Source organism: Opisthocomus hoazin, chromosome 3, assembly GCF_030867145.1.
Source record: "Opisthocomus hoazin isolate bOpiHoa1 chromosome 3, bOpiHoa1.hap1, whole genome shotgun sequence".
Classification (NCBI taxonomy): domain Eukaryota; kingdom Metazoa; phylum Chordata; class Aves; order Opisthocomiformes; family Opisthocomidae; genus Opisthocomus; species Opisthocomus hoazin.
In genome coordinates, this window is record NC_134416.1 from 45,979,297 (window position 1) to 45,997,660 (window position 18,364).

At 39.2% G+C, this 18,364-nt stretch overlaps 1 protein-coding gene across 1 annotated transcript in view; it reads right to left on the minus strand.

The window, feature by feature from the left end:
- RP1 (RP1 axonemal microtubule associated) overlaps positions 1-18,364 on the minus strand; it is a 196,656-nt gene that overhangs the window by 136,531 nt on the left and 41,761 nt on the right. Inside the window, exons 16-20 of the mRNA XM_075415269.1 lie at positions 16,686-16,817; positions 7,427-7,629; positions 3,587-3,676; positions 1,356-1,488; positions 943-1,094 (exon numbers count right to left, since the gene is read on the minus strand). Coding sequence (XP_075271384.1) covers positions 943-1,094; positions 1,356-1,488; positions 3,587-3,676; positions 7,427-7,629; positions 16,686-16,817 — 710 coding nt within the window. The remainder of the gene's footprint in view (positions 1-942; positions 1,095-1,355; positions 1,489-3,586; positions 3,677-7,426; positions 7,630-16,685; positions 16,818-18,364) is intronic.

Genomic DNA, 18,364 nt, shown 5'->3' on the forward strand with positions numbered 1-18,364 from the left:
TACGCCAGGCCCTGCTCTGCTGTTCCGTACAATCCTCTGTCTGTTCACCCATTTCCATAAGAAAGTGTACTTCGAGCCACCCCCCCCTTAGCCCCTGTATAAATACTATGCTGAATTTACTGTCAGTCTGGCTAGAATAATTCCCCCAGGAAACTCCACTTAAATTCTGAATTTCAATTGGAATAGAACTTTATACTTAATATAATGGTATAAAATATAATAATTTATGTAATGGTGTAAAATATATACATCTTAGCATAGTATAGATACCTCTGAAGATTCCCAATGTGTTCTTTTTATGCTTAGCATTTTAGATACTGCTTTTTATTTTGTAATTAAGTATTCCACTAACAGCTTGATACCATTTGTTAGACACACAAGCGTTAATTCTCAGCAGCTCACAAAGGAAGAAATGGGCTTAACAGAAGGTCCTAAGAAGGCTAGCAGCAGAGTTCCTGAAATTCAGCCATACACTACTGCAGAAAATCAGGATGATATACATTTTACTTATGGAGGACATCGGAGGTAATTGAAAGAAAAATTAATTTAAATCTGCCCTGCATTAATCACAAAATTATACTATTATACATCAAAAGAAATACATAATGAACAGTCCTACTAAGATCTGTTCATGTAACAGTTTCTGTGCAGTCCTTTGGAATCAACTGTACTCATTAAAACTTGACAGAATATGTTTCATATTCACAGGCAGCTCTTCTCATCATCCTAGGGGGGTTCTTCATATCGTTTTTTCTTCCCCTTTTCCTACCTGTGTTTTCACTCATTCTGGCTATTCCTGGATTAGTATAAAATTATTCTCCTTAGTTCTTAAAAAAAGATTATTCTAAATCTCTGTGATCTTTTTTATAAGGAACCTGTTAAGACCAGTAAAAGTTACTTAGTTTTATCTATATGGCTAAGCAAATTGCTTTTCAGACTTACCATTCCTCTCTGAAATGTCACTGGTACACCAGATTTTTGTAGACGTCTTAGACCAGAATCTCCTCTTTTTCCATAGATACACAGATAAACAGCAGAATCTGTATCAGCTCGCTCCATGTCACCGGTGTAGACATAGACATGGTATAAAACAACTTGCGAAAATAACCGAAAAGTAAATATATTTGTAAACACAATTCATTTTACTCACCACTCAAGCTTAATGGAAACAATGCCAGTGAATTTGATTTGCATTTACTTTGCTGGAATGTATTCTCCAGAAATTAGTGTAACTATCTGTTTTTAAGATTGTTAAAACCACATTTATGAATATACAGCAGACAGAATACAATTCGGATGACATTAATCCTGAAAATCAGGTAACCGGTATATACTTAACTTAAGTACGCACATACTTGGATAGATAGGTTTTCCAGCTTCCACTACTGGAAGTTCACAGAGAAAATCTCTATCATCACGATTCTTTGACAGCCACGTGTTTGCTGGAAAATTCAGTGTTTTCTTGCTCTTTACATGTTGCAGTGTCACCTAGGAACGAAGCAATATCAACTATGACCCAGTTCACTCTTTCCAGTGCTTTGCTTTTCAACAGTAAAACATATCTTTCTACATCTTTTCTTTTATCTCAGAAAATAATAACATGATCAGTGAATATGACATACAAAATTGGAGTATGAAAACATTTTTATTTTGGCTACTACTTTGCAACTTGACTCCTTACTAGAGAGGATCTTTATTTACACCTGTGGTATTGCACTTGAAACTGCCTGCTTCTATATTCTTGGAATATGCCTTGGACCTTATCTTATTCTTGGAACAAATAAATCTGAAATTGAAATTGCGTTTTTTTCCAGAAGAAATGACACCAATTCTGATTTCTGTCACTGAACCACCTCTATGTAACACTGTCTGGAGTACTGAAGACCAAAAACTTTCTGGTAAGTGAGGTTAGGTGAAACTGAGTTTTTGGAAGATGTGGAAAGATTGATACACTTTTATATTAAAATGAAAACAGGATGAAACTCATCATCTATATCCTTCTGAATGTTGACAAGGAAAGCATATGTTGAAATATTAAATCAATCTGTATAATATTTGGCTCCTCTACAGTAGAACAAAAGACAACCTGGGTACCAGCACCCTCTATTCCTCTGAAAATATTCAGAATTCAAATTGTCAAGTTATTTGCCACTGTACCTTATGATACCAGTCTTACTTGTTTCCTATAACTAAAGCAGTCTTTCCTCTCTTTTATGTGAGCAATTTTTCTTGGTCTTGAATTACAGCAATGTTTACTACAGTTTTTTCCATAGGCCTTCACTAGCAAAAGGAAATCACTTCCAAAAAATTGTCTTTCTTCAGTTGTGTTTTGAATGTGCATATAGTATGCATAAGACTTGCAAACAAAATTATGAAAACAAGTATTCACATTCAAATTCTAACACTTAGGAAATCAGGACAATATACGCCTTTATCTCACTTGTCAACTTATTATTTTAAGTAAAATAAACACTTCTTTTAACACCAAAGCACGTATTTGTTCTAGCATGAAATACTTTTGCAGCAACGATACTGAAGCTCTAATGCTCATTGGCAAAGCTCCCCCTGCTGATTCATAACAATCACAAATATAAACTGCTTTATCAGAAAAATACAGCTTTCGACCTGATCTGTTTCTCAGAAAAGAAATACTTGAAATCCCAGGGTTACCCTATGAAATTTGGACTAAAATATAAAAAAAAATATGTTGCATCCACCAGGATGGAAAGCAGGATTCCTGGTGCTCAAACCAGGAGCCACTAAAATATTTATACTTACATTCAGTTTTGGTAAAGTTACAGTTAAGGCCTTTGGATTAATGTCAAAATCTGTTATTATTGTGTAGTTCTGCTTGTCTAAAGCAGGCTTTTTAAGTTCAATTAAAGGCTGAAGGATAAGCTTGTATCTTCTACAGATTCAAAATAAGACACAGAAGACAAATATTTATGTGCAATTCTGAAATAAATTTTAAATAGGGGTCAATGTTAGAAAGAATTTAGTATGAATTTAATCTGGTGAACATCCCTAAGTATCACGAGAAAACTAGAGTTAAAACAGAAGCTGAAAAGAAGAATTCATTCACCACTTTGAAAAAAACACATTAGTTTCTTTTTCCCTGAACGTGGTCGTAATTATGAGCTATGTTTGGGCCAGTTCAGACTAGCTTACTCTTAAGCAAACTTTGTTCATTCCTCACATGTATTTGTCATGGGATAATTGTTCCTCCATCATTTTCAATTTTTTATAGCTGGAATTTATAGCTAGAATCTCCCTAACATGCAGTGAAGAGTACAGGCGAGCTTCAGAAAGCAAAACTTGGTAGAACGCACCAATACACTAAAATTGATATCTATGAACTACATGATTTAGGAATAATTGCAAAATAATGCTACATTTATCCAGGTCTCAGGAGATGGACTGTATCAGTGCTTTTGTCGTCTCTAAAGCAACCTAAGAAGACAAAGCAATAAGAACGTATCACAATCAACGGTTTTTAATTTATGAAGCTGTGGCTTCATGAAAAGATGCGCTTTTAGTTCATGTGAAAATTACTGAAGCAGGTAAAAATCATCATTAAAAATCTCACCTTTTGTAAGTTCCACTTTGATTGTTCATTCAGTAATTCATCAAGTTCAATTCTTATCTTGTAGATATTCCCAATGCTTTTTATTTTAACCTGAATAAAGACAGAACAATACAACATATAACTACTGACACAAATACATACAATTTACCTTTAAACTTGTCTGGTAGAGGCTGCATGCTGATTGAGTAAGGCCATGCCTTGCAAACTGACACAATTCATGATTAAAAACATTTCAGCCTCAGTCTCCCACACACATGGAAGCAGCAGCATCCTAATGGCAAGCACAGGCCTATGAATCCTATGCTTAAAACTGGTACAGATTTCAGGATATCTTGCAATAACAACAAAAAAACCCTAAACATCTCCCTCCCTGTATTTTCAATCGTCATATGTGAAATAACTCAAAAATCCATTTCTCATTTATGTACAAACCCTATTTGCCCTGTATTTCTACATTTTGACATGCATTCAATTTGGGCTATATTTCTGGCAAAAATATAGCTACCTCACATGTGGGGGAAAAAAAATACATAAAACTGCATCTTTATCTTTGCAATTGGTTCCAGATTTCTCTGAACCCCCATACTATCCAAATATACAGGAAGAGCACACAACATTTGATTGGCAGATTTTGGATGACAGGATCCAGAAAAGAGACTGCTTCTCTTCTATCTAAGCAGATTTCTGTCTGAGCCCCAGTTTGACCAGATTATAGCCTAGTGAAATCGCAGTGCTTGCCAGGGAAATGATTTAGCAGATATCTGAACTCTTCAAAGCTTGAAGTGTAGAAAAAGTTGGTGAGGGTCATTCATGAGAGAAATGTGGACTACGAAATTAAATCCACTAAACCACAGCTCACAAATCTTTCATAAAGCAGCACAGCAACATGACGATAAACCCTAGTATGTTAAAGTGAAGGATATAAAACTTCTGGAGACCTTAAAGAATAAGCTTTCAAAAGTTGGCAGAACATCTGCAAAACTTTGAAAATCACTGAGACTATCTTCACTTTCTGACTATGATTTGCATTCATTTGCACTTTCTTTGCATTTTCAAGCATTATACATGCTCTTCTTTGTGAAATCTACTCTATGCAACCTTTCCTATCCCATTTATCTGGCATTTATTTGAAGTTTGACCATTATTTAAAGTGAGCATAAATCATTTTATGTCATTTGCAAAGTACTGTTAGAAAAGGAAAAGTAAGTGTGTTATCATATTATTTCCCAAATAATAATTCTGTTAATAAAAAGCTGGTGACAGCCTATTCCACCCCATCCTTTACATCCAGAAAAAGCTTTTCACACTGTACAAAAAATATTTTCTTTTCATTCTCTTAGAAACATCTACTAGTACACTATTCATTCATTCTTTACCTTCATTAATAAAATGCCCTCTTCTCTTTTCAGAGGTTAGAATTAACTCAGTTCCTATATCAGCTTTTAGCTGTCTCTTTGTGCTTTTGTATAGCATACTTTTATGTTATAGTCACAGTGTTACCATCTTTTAGTCGAAGATTTCTAGAAGCAAATAACTTTTACCCTAGATTTCCCCAGCATTGAAATGCACTCAGTAAATCAAAATGGTTGTTTGAGAAAGAATCTGAGGAATTCACACCTATATTTCTATTGGTACAGTTGTTACATTGACCTGAATTTCATTAACAAAATCAGTGCTAGCTCCAGACTTGCAACACTGGTGTGACCATATGGTTCCTGTCTCTTCCATCGGCTTAAGAAAATAGGTTTGTCCTGCAGAGTCAGATTCTGATACCGTTGCTTATGCTGCATAATGTTTCTCTCTATAAGTAGTCTTGTTAGACATAACCTAGAGACTTTGGGATTAAAGAAGTAATAAAGTAAGGGCATGTATACAGCTTGACTGAAATAACTGTTGTCATTTTCCACATTTCACAAACCAACCGACCCGCTTCTCAAGTACTATGAGGTACTGTCTTCTCATTCACAGAGCTGGCGTTCACTGAATATACAGTGCTGTCATGTTGTTTGTTGATTCTAGTGAATAAACCTCTTTAGGCTTTTGGTTAAAAAAAGTTATAAGATCATTTCATGTATCAGTACAAAACATAAATGTACTGAACTCTGTCAGAATGCAAAGAGTGACTTCTGCCTAAAACAAGCAGAGGTCTCCTAGAAAAAAGTCTCTGGGATCCTTTTTGATTTTTCTCATGCACAGTCTTGGAAAGGATTAAACAGACAATGACTGCTCACATCGGTAAGGTAAGAGAGGGAAGGCCACATATGAAAGGCTTTCATTTCACAAGATTTCTCTACTCAAATTTTTCATAGTTGTGCATATGCTGATAAATTTAAAGGTTAAAGAAAACTGACTCCAAATTGCCTGATTGTTACAGGCTTCCAGAAACTGTTTTCTTCCTAGAACTCCTGGCCAGAGCTATGATTAAGTCAGTTATTTTAAAAAATAAAATATGTTCTCTTCTGCTTTAGAAAATATAGTTGAAACCATATCAAGCTCCTAGATGTAAATGATAAAAAGAAGATGTGACTTTTTTTAAGTCTCACATTCCTATCCTCATTTCAAGACTTATCCTGCAAAACAAGTACAGGATAAAGTTTAAAGGGGAGAAAAGAAGACAGAGCTCCTACTCATAGGCTTTTTCTTTATGAATTTATCTACTGCAGACTAAATAGTGAAAAGCACTCTGGTGACATTTGCTGTTTCATGCCTTAAAGCAAAAGTGTCAGCGTGATGTAAAGAATCATAGTGGTAGCCCCAGGTGCTGAGAGATAGATTCTGCTCTTTCACAAGATCAATATCCACAGTGCACAGCCATAATGGGCAATATCTGTTTTAGAGAAGAAAAATTGGTCCGTCTCTTTAGAATGTATGGATAAACATTGCAAACATGCCATTACCCAACATTGTTTATAAATTATTCACTAATTAGGAGAACAGGATTCCCCATGGATCATAATATATAGCCTACAGGCTTAGAAAAAGAACATTACAGTTGGTTATTTTCTTGCCTATGCCCTATTCATAGAGAGTTTTATTATTAATACTATTGACAGTAACCATCTTGGTTTGTGCCAAGATTGTATTAGAAGAGCTGAGGAGCGCAGAAAAAAAATTTGCACAAGATGTGAAAAACATAACTTCTTCTTCAGTTAGCTGAAGACAGCAATGTGTTACACTCCTCTCAGACAGAAAGATTTAAGTAAAACAGAAGGTTTAACCCCTTTGGTAGTTTTCTCTCAGCCTACCTAGACATAATTTCCTTACTACAATAGAGGTGGGATTATTCTTAAATAATAGCAGAACTCTTTATGTTTTCATGACATTGTAACGTGTAGTTTTTATTGGGCTTTCAGTAATTCCATAGGGAAAGCTTCTGGCATTTCAGCTCTTTGCAATGTGGCAGCTGAGAAATGGGGTTTCTTCCTTAACCAAACCAGTTCCACAGTAGACATTTTATAGTATGCTTTGAAAACTGCATGAATGAAGATTTCATTACTAAAGACCCCTAAATGATATACAAGTCTTACATCAGACATGGTTTGTTTAGGAGTGGCTAGTTTGTAAAGCTAGTTTCAAATCAATTACCTTAAAGAAATCAATTTACTCCTGCAGTTGTCCCATTTCAGCTACTGTATGAGGGAGAGGGAGTTAAAAGAAAGAGCATTTCCTCTGTTGCTAACTATATATACCAAGCTGATTTAATGCAGAATTCATAGAGATTAGATAGAGATTTATTGTATGCAGTAAACATAAGAGAAAAATATTTTTTTCTTTTCTCACGACAGAATAATCTTTGGCAAGGTACACATTAAAATAGTGTTCTTAGCCTTCATTAGCTACCTGAAATTCATCTTCCTGTCTGGGAAGAAACAGATGCTTTCTGTTGTCCTTGCCAAGAGTTACTGGTCCAGCTACTCCTCCATCTCCATGTATCCAGAGAATGACATTTGCTTCAGTGCCTGCTTCTCCTGTCAGCATTGACACTTTCCATTCATCATCTAAAGGAAGGGGACAGTCACCACCTTGGGGATTTCTCATTTCCTCTGTGAAATACATAACATTAGTGGGAGATGAAAATCGACATGAAACTGCCAGTCGCTGTTGTAACTTCAGGACATAAGGAGACCGCAACAGAGAGGGGTTAGTGCTTTTTCATGGCAAGTGAGATAGTCCGAAAAGATTGATTTACGTTTCTTGCCTAGACCAAAATGTACCGGTTAGCTGAGCTACAATAATCAACTGGAAAAGAACAAGTATCTCTCACATGCACTATCATCACTTTATTCTTTATATATATTCTGGTGTAGAGTAAGGATGCTATGATCCAGAACTAAGGCTATTAAGTCAACGTTTCTGGTTCCTTAGCCTGACATTTAGAAATGAGTAGAATTACTTGTAAATACTTCTCTAATGCCTTGTGTTGGGACATTATCAGCACAATCACAGGTGTGAGAATAGACACAATTTACATTTTGAATAAAAAAAATATTCAGGAAATTAACTTTCTTCAAGTTAGATAGAAATTAAATATTGTAAAATACTCAAAAAAAGAGCACAATATATCCTTTCCCAACTGTATCTATGTATACAGCACCAGCATTCAGGCTGACAGGTTCTGCACGAATGAGACAATAGCAGCACAGTACCACTTTATGAATAAGTTTCACAGCTTTAATGGCTAAGCTAATCTAATTCTGGAAAACTTATATTTCACTTCAGAACAGCACCTAGTGATCTTTCATCTACCCTTAAGAGAAAAAATATATATATGCAAAGATGTTAAATATCATCTTTGCACATGAAATATGAAAAAATAGACTCTCTTAGGATAAAGGAATTTGGTTTTAAGTATTCTAATCAGAGTAGAGTTTACAAACATCAGATATCTGGAACACTACTTTTCAATAATGAGACCACTGACCGTGAAGTCCTCTCCAAAAGAGGGAGTCCTTGTCCCCAAGAATTTATAACCTATTCTGAAACAATAGGCAGATATAAATTCTAAATTTGAAAAGATGAATCAACATATTGTTTATAAACTGTGTCCTGCAGGGGCTCCCAAACTGCTCTTCACGAGGCCTTTTCATGTGACTGCAAAGAAACTTTTTAATATGCTAACCATAATGAATACAATCTGTGCTGCAGATTAATTTTATTTTGTATCCTCCAGCTCATTCTTCATCCATTAAGTAGCTTTCTATGAACCAAGCTTTTGGAGGCCAGAGGATCCAAACACGTAATACAATTCACTTCCATTTTTGCAGAATTCTTAAAGAGCCACTGATACAGATTTGTTGAAGAATTCCCAATGCATCACTCTGTACCTTCCTGCTGCACCATACACCTTGCTGTCAGAACCCTCTGCTTTTCTATTTGCTTGATTAAAATACTGTACTGGGTGTCTCTGGGATGGAGTTTTCCCCTTCACTTCTTAAACTGCCTTTACCTCGAAGGGAAAAATGAAGAAACAAACAAAATAACCAAACTACAAGCTAAAAAAACCCCAAACAAACCACAGAGAAAAAGAAGTGATGCAAAAACAATCACTCCACGCCAGCAGAATGATGCCCAGCTAGTTCCTGAGAAATGACTACTTTGGAAATACTCCTCTCCAGTTTTATTTCTGAGCGTGACAATCTACGGTATGGAGTATCTCTTTGGTCAGCTGGGGTCAGCTGTCCTGGCTGTGTGTCACAGAATCACAGAATCACAGAATCACAGAATAGTAGGGGTTGGAAGGGACCTCTGTGGGTCATCTAGTCCAACCCCCCCGCCGAAGCAGGGTCACCTACAGCAGGCTGCACAGGACCTTGTCCAGGCGGGTCTTGAATATCTCCAGAGAAGGAGACTCCACAACCTCCCTGGGCAGCCTGTTCCAGTGCTCCGTCACCCTCAGAGGGAAGAAGTTCCTCCTCATGTTCAGACGGAACTTCCTGTGCCTCAGTTTGTGCCCATTGCCCCTTGTCCTGTCACTGGGCACCACTGAAAAGAGCTTGGCCCCATCCTCCTGACACCCACCCTTCAGATATTTGTAGGCATTTATAAGGTCCCCTCGCAGCCTTCTCTTCTTCAGGCTGAACAAGCCCAGTTCCCTCAACCTCTCCTCGTAGGGGAGATGCTCCAGTCCCCTCACCATCCTTGTAGCCCTCCGCTGGACTCTCTCCAGTAGCTCTTCATCCTTCTTGAACTGGGGAGCCCAGAACTGGACACAGTACTCCAGATGAGGCCTCACCAGGGCAGTGTAGAGGGGAAGGAGAACCTCCCTTGTCCTGCTGGCCACACTCTTCTTGATGCACCCAAGGATCCCATTGGCCTTCTTGGCAGCCAGGGCACACTGCTGGCTCATAGTTAACCTGTCGTCCACCAGGACACCCAGGTCCCTCTCCGCAGAGCTGCTCTCCAGCAGGTCCACCCCAAGCCTGTACTGGTGCATGAGGTTGTTCCTCCCCAGGTGCAGGACCCTGCACTTGCCCTTGTTGAACCTCATCAGGTTCCTCTCTGCCCAGCTCTCCAGCCTATCCAGGTCACGCTGAATGGCAGCACAGCCTTCCGGTGTGTCTACCACACCTCCCAGTTTGGTGTCGTCAGCAAACTTGCTGAGGGTACATTCTAACTCTTCATCCAGGTCGTTGATGAAGAAGTTAAACAAGACTGGGCCCAGTACTGACCCCTGAGGGACACCACTTGTCACCAGCCTCCAACTAGACTCAGCGCCGCTGATGACAACCCTCTGAGTTCTGCCATTCAGCCAGTTCTCTATCCACTTCACTGACCACTCATCCAGCCCACACTTCCTCAGCTTCCCCAGGAGGATATCATGGGAGACTGTGTCGAAAGCCTTGCTGAAGTCAAGGTAGATAACATCCACAGCTCTCCCTTCATCTACCCAGCCAGTCATGTCATCGTAGAAAGCTATCAGATTGGTCAGGCATGATTTCCCCTTGGTGAATCCATGCTGACTACTCCCGATAACCTTCTTTTCTTCCACTTGCTTCATGATGGCCTCCAGGATAAGCTGCTCCATCACCTTTCCCGGGATGGAGGTGAGGCTGACCGGCCTGTAGTTCCCTGGGTCCTCCTTCTTGCCCTTTTTGAAGATTGGAGTGACATTGGCCTTTCTCCAGTCCTCGGGCACCTCTCCTGTCTTCCAGGACCTCTCAAAGATGATGGAGAGTGGCTCAGCAATGACATCCGCCAGCTCCCTCAGCACTCGTGGGTGCATTCCATCGGGGCCCATGGATTTGTGGACATCCAGATCGCTTAAGCGATCCCTCACACAGTCCTCCTCGACCAAGGGAAAGTCGTCCTCTCTGTAGGCTTCCTCTCTTACCTCCGGGGCCTGGGATTCCTGAGGGCCAGTCTTAGCACTGAAGACTGAAGCAAAGAAGGCATTCATTAGCTCTGCCTTCTCCGCATCCTCCGTCACCAGGACACCCGCCTCATTCAGCAGCGGCCCCACATTGTCCCTAGCCTTCCTTTTGCTGCTGATGTAGTTGAAGAAGCCCTTCTTGTTGTTTTTGACATCCCTTGCCAGCTTCAATTCCAGGTGAGCCTTGGCCTTCCTCGTCGCATCCCTGCATGCTCTCACTACGTTTCTGTACTCTTCCCAAGTGGCCTGTCCCTCTTTCCACATGCCATGCACCTTTCTCTTCTGCCTGATCTCCGCTAGAAGCTCCTTGTTTAACCATGCAGGTCTCCTGCCTCCTTTGCTAAATTTCTTTCTCAGGGGGATGCATTGCTCCTGTGCATGGAAGAAGTGTTGTTTAAAAAGCGACCAGCACTCATGGACCCCCCTGCCTTCGAGAGCCCTGGCCCACGGGATTCCTCCCAGTAGCTCCTTGAAGAGGCCAAAGTCAGCCCTCCTGAGGTCCAGGGTTTTGATCCTGCTTATCACCCTGCTTCCTCCACGCAGGATCCTGAACTCGACCATTTCATGGTCACTGCAGCCGAGTCTACCTCCAACCTTCACGTCCTCCACCAGTCCCTCCTTGTTTGTTAACACAAGGTCCAGCAGCGCGCCTTTCCTTGTTGGTTCCTCCACCACTTGCATCAGAAAGTTATCATCGATGCTCTGTAGGAACCTCCTGGATTGCACCTGCCTAGCTGTATGGTCTTCCCAGCTGATGTCAGGGTGGTTGAAGTCCCCCATGAGAACCAGAGCCTGTGACTGTGAGGCTGCTTGCAGCTGCCTGTAGAAGGCTTCATCAACCTCCTCCTCCTGGTCGGGTGGCCTGTAGTATACACCCACCGTAATGTCACCCGTGTGAGCCTGTCCCTTAATTCTAACCCACAAGCTTTCAACTCCTTCTTCACTTGCCCCCAGGCCAAGCTCAATGCATTCCAGTTGCTGCCTCACATATAGAGCAACTCCCCCACCTCTCCTTGTTGGTCTGTCTTTCCTAAAGAGTCTGTAGCCATCTATGACAGCATGCCAGTCATGCGAGTTGTCCCACCACGTTTCTGTGATGGCGACCAAGTCGTAGCCGTCCTGCTGTATAATGGCTTCCAGCTCCTCCTGTTTATTGGCCATACTACGTGCATTGGTGCATTGTCCTCCCAGCCTCTTGTCATCGTCCCTCCTGCCTACTTGCTGGGAGCACAGAGTGAGCGACAGAGATGGGCTCAGCACTCTGCAAGCACTGATCAGCAATGGCTAAAGCAGTGGTGTGTTATCAACACTGTTTTGATCACCAGGCTGAAACAGAGCACCAGGCAAACTGCTATGGAGAAAATGAAGTCCATCCCAGCTAAGCCCAGTACACATACTAAACAAAATAAAGCAATACCTGTGACAGAAATTTGCACAATTTAACTGACTGTGCTTTGTTGCTAGCATTAAAATGTAAATTTGAAAGCAAAGTGAAAAACAGTTCTGAATCCTTGAGACTTGCCTTGTAATAAACTTTCATAAGCAACAAATTCCACAACCTGCTGAAACATCGCTGAAGCAATATGGCTAAGTGAAGAACGGCTGATTCAATACAGAGGCATGGTCCTGATCTTCCCTTTAAATTTCCTCAAATGTCACTTTTACGATATTGAATAAATGGTTTTTTTCTTAAAAGTTGTACTCCAAAGGATTTACTTAGTTGCTTGGATCATCAGTTGTCCTATAGGTTAAATCAACATGGTAACTAAAGCACCGAACCTGATTCTGATCGATCCACTAGCACTGAACTCTTAACTGATGTGAAATAATTGTACGAGCAACTGCAAATGAATTAGGATCCAGTACAAAGTTCTATAATGAATATGGACTAACTTCTGGAATCCAGGGAAATTTCAGCCCTGATAAAGACTCTAAAATTTGATTAATCACTTTTTAAGAAATTCAGAACTGTAGTAGTATGGCTTTTACAGCAGTGTTTCTAACAGTAGTCGTATGACTTTGGAATGGTTACAGTAGTTTAAAAATGGGCAATAGTGTCATAATAATCACTGTTTTTATTGTATTCTTCATCATGACGGAGAGCAAGTTATTCTGAAAGAAAAAAGAAAATCCACACACCAAAAATAAAGCTAAAGTCAAACACCTTATGTTTACCTGAATAAAAACTTAATTACATGTACCTTTCAGTGACTGAAAAAACAGAACTATAGCAAAGTAGTTGCTTTTGTTTAACAAATATTTTTGAGAACTTAACTATATAACTTTCTGTAACTGTAGTTACCTATCTCCTCACCCATAACTCTGAAAGCTAGAGTTCCTTCCAGCTATCTAAAACCACATCTTTTGTACATCAGAGATGAAAATTTTCACAAAATGCACAGGTATTCCAGAAGCATAATGAATCCCAGGCTGCTCTGTACGCTTAGCACAAGAATCCCATACTCTGGCTATTGCTACACAAAGCAGCTACTGCAACCTCAAAGTACTACCTCTTGAAAACAATTATAATGCATGAACAATTCACAGGCTTGCAATGCTTTTTGCCTCGTAATTTGCTGGCTCTTCTTACATGTGGAAATCAGTGGCATTGATTTGCTAGAGGCTAAAAATATTCCGGTCTGAAGAGAGGATTTGATGATTACCTTGCATTAGTCATGGGAGTTTACACACCTCATGACACCATGTTGTAAATCTGTTGTGACAAAAATTCTTTCTTATAGGCCTGCATGAGAACGATGTAGTCACAAACCTTCACACAGTTTCATAAAAATAACTTTATTTTTTTATTTACTTACCCTAAATCTAAAGCATAAAGAAAATTATCTTTCACCAGAAGACCATATGATTGTGACACTTTTGAAATGAACCATCAGAAAAAACAATCTCTAGAACAGAAGCTTGGACAATAAAGTCGATGCATTTTTATTACACCTTTTTATATCATCATTTCTAATGTAAACCAAATGGAAATGAGACCAGATTATATTTGTATCCTATTTTCTCTTGTAAGAAAAATATATTAAAAATTAATAGTAACTAGTAATATTCCAGACATACAGGAAAGGAACATGGAGGGTATAGAAGTTGTGTCTCAGAGATACAATTTGTTAATACTAAACCACGAAGGTGTTCTCAACACCACAGACTGCGTTTGTGTCATAGAAGTTAATGTCATCTCTCCCCTTGCTTTCACTGGCACACACAGGCATGTTTTCACCATTGAAATTTAAACGTGATTTGAGAAACACAAGGAACAAACGACAAGGAAATCCCCAGTACCAAGTCATTTGGGAAATCCCATAAGATTCTTGCATGCTTGCTAGTTGTTACACAATTTGACACAAGCCTATATTTTCAGCAGGGCTGTGGATTTTGATTTGCTTTTGCAACAGCTAAGGGAAGAGTAAAAAGTGGTTAAAAAGAAACCACGGGTTTTGGTTTGTGGTTTTAGTGTCTTCTGCTTCATCTCCTTTAGCTCTAGACTTTGTGGTCCTCTAAACATATATATATATTTATTATCTCCCTGCTGTTTTGGGCAGCTAATTTGATCAGTCTTGAGTCTATGACGTGGTGTCTTGCATTCATTTTAGCTGACTTGCCTCTGACACTCAGTCTAACACCTCCATCCTGTGAGCTATTAAGTAGGAGCTGGGACCTATCATCCTTATAAAGATGTTTCTTGAGGAACTGAGAACTCCCACTACAACAGGAGAAGCCCAAACTGCTGTAGAACTGTTTACAGTTTAATTAATCCTAAATCAGTTACTATTTGTGAAAACAATGACCAAAACACAACTACCAATTAGCGGACACAGACATAAAAAAGATGGCCTGGTCAGGCTAAGGGTTAATCCGAGTTTGGATGCTAAGTGTACTGCTGGAGTGTATTGCTGGATTGTATACTCAATACAAACATCACCCTTTTTTGAATGTTAACTGGGAGTGAAAAAAGCAAACCAGTATTTAATAAGTAAACTCATTAAAAACTAAGGGTCCCCCCTAGGTGGCAAAGGTCAGTTACCTTTAAAGTATTCTACATGAAAATATCTTACTAAAAATGAGTATTTTCTTTGAAGGGCAGAGTAACTTTGATATTTCTATTCATTTTGCATAGGCAGAGTCCATTTTTATGAATGTCAGAAATACTTCTTACAAAGTGCTATAGACTCTGTGTAACCAATTTCATGGCAGACATTGCTTCTATTAAAAGGATCCTTTGTATCCAATACTAAAAACATCCAGCTTCTTTGAAAACAGGTTTGATGGCTTGTGTATTGTTGCCATGGGTTTCAAACACAGCATGCCTCACCAGTTGCTGAAAACCCACAACACTTTGGGAAGGTTTTGTGACACAATGATACAACATGCAGTCTGATAGATCAGAAATGGAAAGTGAGTGTTTCAAAAACCGGAAACAACAGTGTCAGAAACAATTAACAGTATCTAATAATAATCCACATCTATGCTTTGAATTTAACCAGGATATTCTGGTTCAACATAATTTATTTAGAATCCTTCTGGATACTTCACATTATATCCTATGAACAAGTATGCCATGTCTTGTTCACATTGCCAGGCTTTTCAAGTACACTTTGAAATAGCAGTCTGAGGACAAGCTCTAAATCGAATCAGCAACACACCTGTATCATTCGCTACATGTAGCCAACTAAGCACATCTTTCATAGTGGAAGCTCTAATATAATCTTGTCTTTAAAGCTCACTCGAGGTAACAGATATTTTTCCACCATGTGAATGTGCCTCAATATGCTGTGTGGAGCTCAGTACTTTCCATTTATCCCATTTGCTTTTTGTGGCAAAGTGACACAATTCAGGCTGTGCAGACAGGCTCCTTAGGTACATTGAAATAAAAGAGAGGCAGGAAGCAAGCCTGGTCATCCGCACTCCTTAAGAGATGTATCATCCCATGCTTTGTTTTGTTCCTTAGTCATGCCTTTGGTTACTAGGATGTTCATTACTCTTGTAAAATTTTTGAGTTGGGCAAATATTGCAGCCTACTGTAGGTGATCCTGCTTTGGCAGGAGGGTTGGACTAGATGACCCACAGAGGTCCCTTCCAACCCCTACCATTCTGTGATTCTGTGATTCTGTGATTCTGTGATTCTGTGAAATCATTGTCTTAGACCATTTATGCAGTTTCTGTGGCTACAGAAGAAAGTATTTGTTTCTTCTAATAAAACGCATCTGGTAGACTTTTGCTTCAGAAGCATGAGCAGAACATTGTTTATCTACCTGCCTAAACACACGTGTAAAGCTGGCATGCAGTGCACCAAAACCTTACTCTTTCCCCCAGTGAATTACAAAGCAGAAGACGTAAGTGTGAGAGACAGCATAAATGAAAAATATTCCATCACTTTCAGTGAGCTTTGGATTGGGCTCTGAATCATATCAACCTCTTACTTTCCACAGAAATCATCCCTATGATAGACGGCTAGTCATTTAAGAAAAAAAAGGTAATGTGAAATTATTCAACAGTTACATGCTGGTCGTTGCCTTACCAATAAACCACATTCCAATGCCCTTTTGAAAAACAACAACTGGCTACATGTTTTATGTTGCATGTATGCATCCATAAGTCAATAGTCTAGAAAAGCTATTAATTGTCTGTCCTGAGCTAAGTCACTGCAAACTTGCACGGAGGGCAGACATAACACAATGCTATCTCACAATTAGTTTCTAAACTGTTGCTTACTTGAGGGTGGAAAAGTTGAAAGGCTTTGAGATCCTGCCTTCTGGGCCTTTGCTGGTTGCAGCTGAGATTCTCTGAAGTCTTTCTTCTCTTGACTGGGTGCTGCAGATGTTCCCATAGGCTCTTCCCGGCCAACTAAAACAATGAAATGTAAATTCTGTCACTAGCTGCAAATCGTTTGCTTTTGCTTGCTCAGAAGCTTCCCATATATTCAGTGACAAACACTAATAACAGATTTCACAGCTGCTCAACATAGTGGACATCAAAACCTTTTCTATAGAGAAGAAATGTGCTAGTGACTAGTGGCACAGCCACTAGCTATTATTAGCCTTTATAGTTGGCAGCATGCCACAAAAGATAGAAAAAAACCTGGCGTACCAATAAAAATTCTTTTACTGCTTTGAAAATCTAAGTAACAATTTAACACTGACGCGTGAATAAAATGGCTTGTTAAAATGCAGTTTCCCCCAGATAAGCTTCTCCACACCCTTTTTTTAAGAGTGGGAATGCTAAAATGAAAACTGCTAGAAGCCATTTCTGATCATATGAAGTGGTAAACAGACAATCTTGGTTGCTCTCATAGAAAATATTAGCTCTTTTAATCTTCCTTTTACTGAAAAACAAGGATTCGGGAGAACTCAAGCCTGTAATGAAGTAGCATTTAACTTTATTTTAATGGCATCAGTAAGCCCTGCTTTGTTGAGAATTTCCACTGAAAACCCAAATCTAAAAAGTAACAAAGGAAATGCTTTCTTCATTTCTACAAGGGCACAGTGACAGAAATATTCTGGTCACCTTGTGGCAAGCAGGGACTGAACAGCAGGGATGCCTACTGACGTCTGTAACGCTTCTGTATGTCTCAGTCGCAATATATATAGAACAATTAATAAGAAGAGTGGTTGTATGTTTTGATACTTTCCCTTTGCTGGTCAAAGCATTCAAGATGACCCTGATCTGCTTGTGTCTGGCAAAAACTGACCAAATTCTCAATTTTGAACCGATGGCCTGTTTAGCATTTTTCATGAGATGTTTCATTACTTGATCGCTGTGACTATGTCCAGCAGATAAGAATATAAGTACTGTAATTCCACTGTTTTCTGCAGTTACAGTCTAAATCAGCTGGCTATGTTTGGTAATCAATTGTTCGCAAAAATAAAAACTTCATTCTCCTGAAGGAGAAGAGACAAGCAGACAATCCAATGTTGGTGATCTTGAGTGTGCTGAGAGCACAGTCCTGGCTAGTTGACTAGAACAGGTCAGCTCTGCAGTGAGGGAGCTTTCTGACTGCAATAGCTCTCAAATCTGACTATAGGACAGAAGAATCACATAATCAATATACTAGTAGGGGAGGCACGATGTCTTTCACACCATTAAAAAAGTAACTGAATACAGTCAAGCAGGCCCTCTCTAAAGTCTTCTATTTTCCCTATTAAATCAGGAAAGACTGTGATATAGCTGACAGCAGGATGACTTCTCCTAGGCTCCGATAATCTGTGGCCAGAAGGCGGAATAGACCCAGGAAGTCAACTCCATCTGTAACCTGTTGCCTGTTTTGCTTCTTCTGCTCAAAAGTTTATTTTTTCAGTAAAAAAAATAGATTATTCTGCATCATTTATTGTTATAAAAAGAAAGAAAAAATAACTAGCTACATAGGAGAAATTACATGCTAGCACAAAAAAATT